This window comes from Glandiceps talaboti, chromosome 4, assembly GCF_964340395.1.
Source record: "Glandiceps talaboti chromosome 4, keGlaTala1.1, whole genome shotgun sequence".
Taxonomy (NCBI): Eukaryota; Metazoa; Hemichordata; class Enteropneusta; family Spengelidae; genus Glandiceps; species Glandiceps talaboti.
This window is the reverse complement of record NC_135552.1, coordinates 14,437,194-14,439,693: the sequence shown is the minus strand read 5'-3', so window position 1 is coordinate 14,439,693 and position 2,500 is coordinate 14,437,194. Positions and strand designations below refer to the sequence as shown.

At 35.8% G+C, this 2,500-nt stretch overlaps 1 protein-coding gene across 3 annotated transcripts in view; it reads left to right on the top strand.

The window, feature by feature from the left end:
• LOC144434549 (membrane-bound glycerophospholipid O-acyltransferase 2-like) overlaps positions 1–2,500 on the top strand; it is a 14,619-nt gene that overhangs the window by 5,545 nt on the left and 6,574 nt on the right. For all 3 annotated transcript variants that reach the window (XM_078123015.1, XM_078123017.1, XM_078123016.1), the window contains 2 exons: positions 690–745; positions 1,128–1,182. In XM_078123015.1, coding sequence (XP_077979141.1) covers positions 690–745; positions 1,128–1,182 — 111 coding nt within the window. The remainder of the gene's footprint in view (positions 1–689; positions 746–1,127; positions 1,183–2,500) is intronic.

The following is a 2,500-nucleotide window of genomic DNA, read 5'->3' as shown; positions in this document are numbered from 1 at the left end:
CCTGTTTCTCATTACCCGACCGACCACAAATTTTCATCTTCTACATCAAAATAAAGAAAAAACACCATTTATTTTCACCCGCTCTTCATACTTTGCGGAACAGCGCCATTTCTGGCAAGAATAAGGAAGTGTTTGGACTGTCGACACCAACTACAGTCATGGCGGTGACGACGACACTTGTTCACAAACAGAGCATTTTTTTTGCAAGACGAAAGTAATTCAAATAGAGGGGCTGAGAACATGCCAATCGTGTAGAGAAGCTGGGAAAGGGCTTGTTACGAGGAAGACAATAAAAAGAAGATAAAACATGAAGAAGATGATTTTTTATTTTTTTTACTTTTCGACCGACCGACTGACCGACCGACAGACCGACCCATAAAAAAGTAATGTGAACCATTGAGTGGAAGACTCAGCCCACAATAGAAATGTTGTAATCATAAAACTTGCAATTCCATGGTCATAATAAGTTTTTTGTTATCCTCGGTAGTACTTCCGCATGTATATTTATTTTTTTTTACAATATTTTGTTGCCAGATAAATATCTAAATCTAAATATGAATTTGAGATCAAAATAAAGTGTAATGCTGCATTTGACCTATGACCTGAAGTAATAGCAAATACTATCTAAAAGGAAAGTATTCATAATTTGATATAAACATTTAGTTTATTTATTTTGTTTTCTATTACAGTCCAATGATGATAATGGTACAAAAAGTTTCAAGTCTGGCATTTAGTCTGCACGATGGTAAGTAGAGGTAATTTTATGTTTGGTAAGTAGTTTTATTTTTGGTAAGTACTTTTATGGTTGGTAAGTACTTTTGTGTTTGGTAAGTACTTTTGTGTTTGGTAAGCAGTTTTATGTTTGGTAAATAGTCTTATATTTGGTAAGTTTTAATGTTTGGTAGGTAATTGTGTGTCTGGTGAGCTAATTATTAGTTAAGTAGTTGTGTGTTTAGAAAGTATAGTTTTATGATTAGTTATTTTATCCCAAGCATTCTATTGTCCATCCACCTCCCCCCCCCCACACACCCCACCTAATTTTCGGGCAAAATTTGTTGATTCACGACATCGAAACTTTCAAGATTATTTAGCAGATAACTAAACAATAATTCTGAAATTACTTACAGGTTTTATGAAAGATGATAACTCCTGGAACAGTAGACGAAAGAAGTTAGCATGTGGGTAAGTAAATTGGTCTGATACTTATATCGTAAAAGCGATATTACTGTATTTGCTCATGACACGACCGACTCCATATTTCTTGAATCAGGCGAACACGTTTTTTAGCACAACTGAACTTGTTCAGTAGTGCTATAGGGATCGCCCGGCGTCTGTCTGTCTGTGTGTGTGTGTGTGTGTGTGTGTGTGTGTGTGTGTGTGTGGATGTGTGTGTGTGTGTGTAAACAACTTAAAGTCAAAAACCGCTGAACCGATTGCCACGATATTTGGTGGGTCCATTACTTTGGGTGTCTAGTTGGGAAATTGTTCAAATCAAAATGATCGCATCACAGGTGTGTGATTTGGGTCAAAAAATGTGATTTTTGGTCAAAAAACTTAAACTCAGAAACTACTGGGCAGATTGGTGCGAAATTTGGTGGGAACATTCTTAAGGGGGTGTAAAGTAAGATTTGTTCATGACGGGATGATTCCATCAGTGATATGCAAATTAGGGCTAAAAATGTGTCTTTTTGGTTAAAAATCTATAATTCTAAAACTACTGAGCAGATTGGGCTGAAATTTAATGGGAATGTATCTAGGGATGTATGGACGAAGAAATATTAAGCATACCATGATTCCATGAGTGATATGCAAATTAGGTGTAAAAATGTTCATTTTTGGTCAAAAACTTATATCTCAAAAAGTACTTGGTCAATTAGTCTGAAACTTGGCAAGATGTTTCTGAAACTGTTATTCTGCAGATTTTCTTCAAAACATTTTGACAAAATTGGCCCTAGCGACCATGACCACGCCCTTTAGCAACAACCAAATGGCAGTATATTTTGGTCAAATAACATCATCTGGTAAGCAAGTGAGTAAACATTCAAAAAATGTATGCAAATACCCTAGCAACCACGACCACGCCCATAGCAACAGCCAAACGGTGGTGTATTTCACAAAGATAAGAACAGGGTTTAATAGATAATTGAATAAACATCCAAAAAATGTATGTAAATTTGCATAGCAACAAGACCACGCCCATAACAACAGCCAAATAATCACGTATATTGCAAAGATAACAACAGGAATAGAAAGACAGATGAATAAACATTCAAAAAATGTATGCAAATACCCTAGTAACCATGACCACGCCCATAGCAACAGCCAAACGGTGGTGTATTTCACAAAGATAACAACAGGGTTTAATAGACAATTGAATAAACATTCAAAAAATGTATGTAAATTTTCCTAGCACAAGACCACGCCCATAGCAACAGCCAAATGATCACGTATATTGCAAAGACAATATCAGGAATTCATACACAAGTGAACAAAAACATAC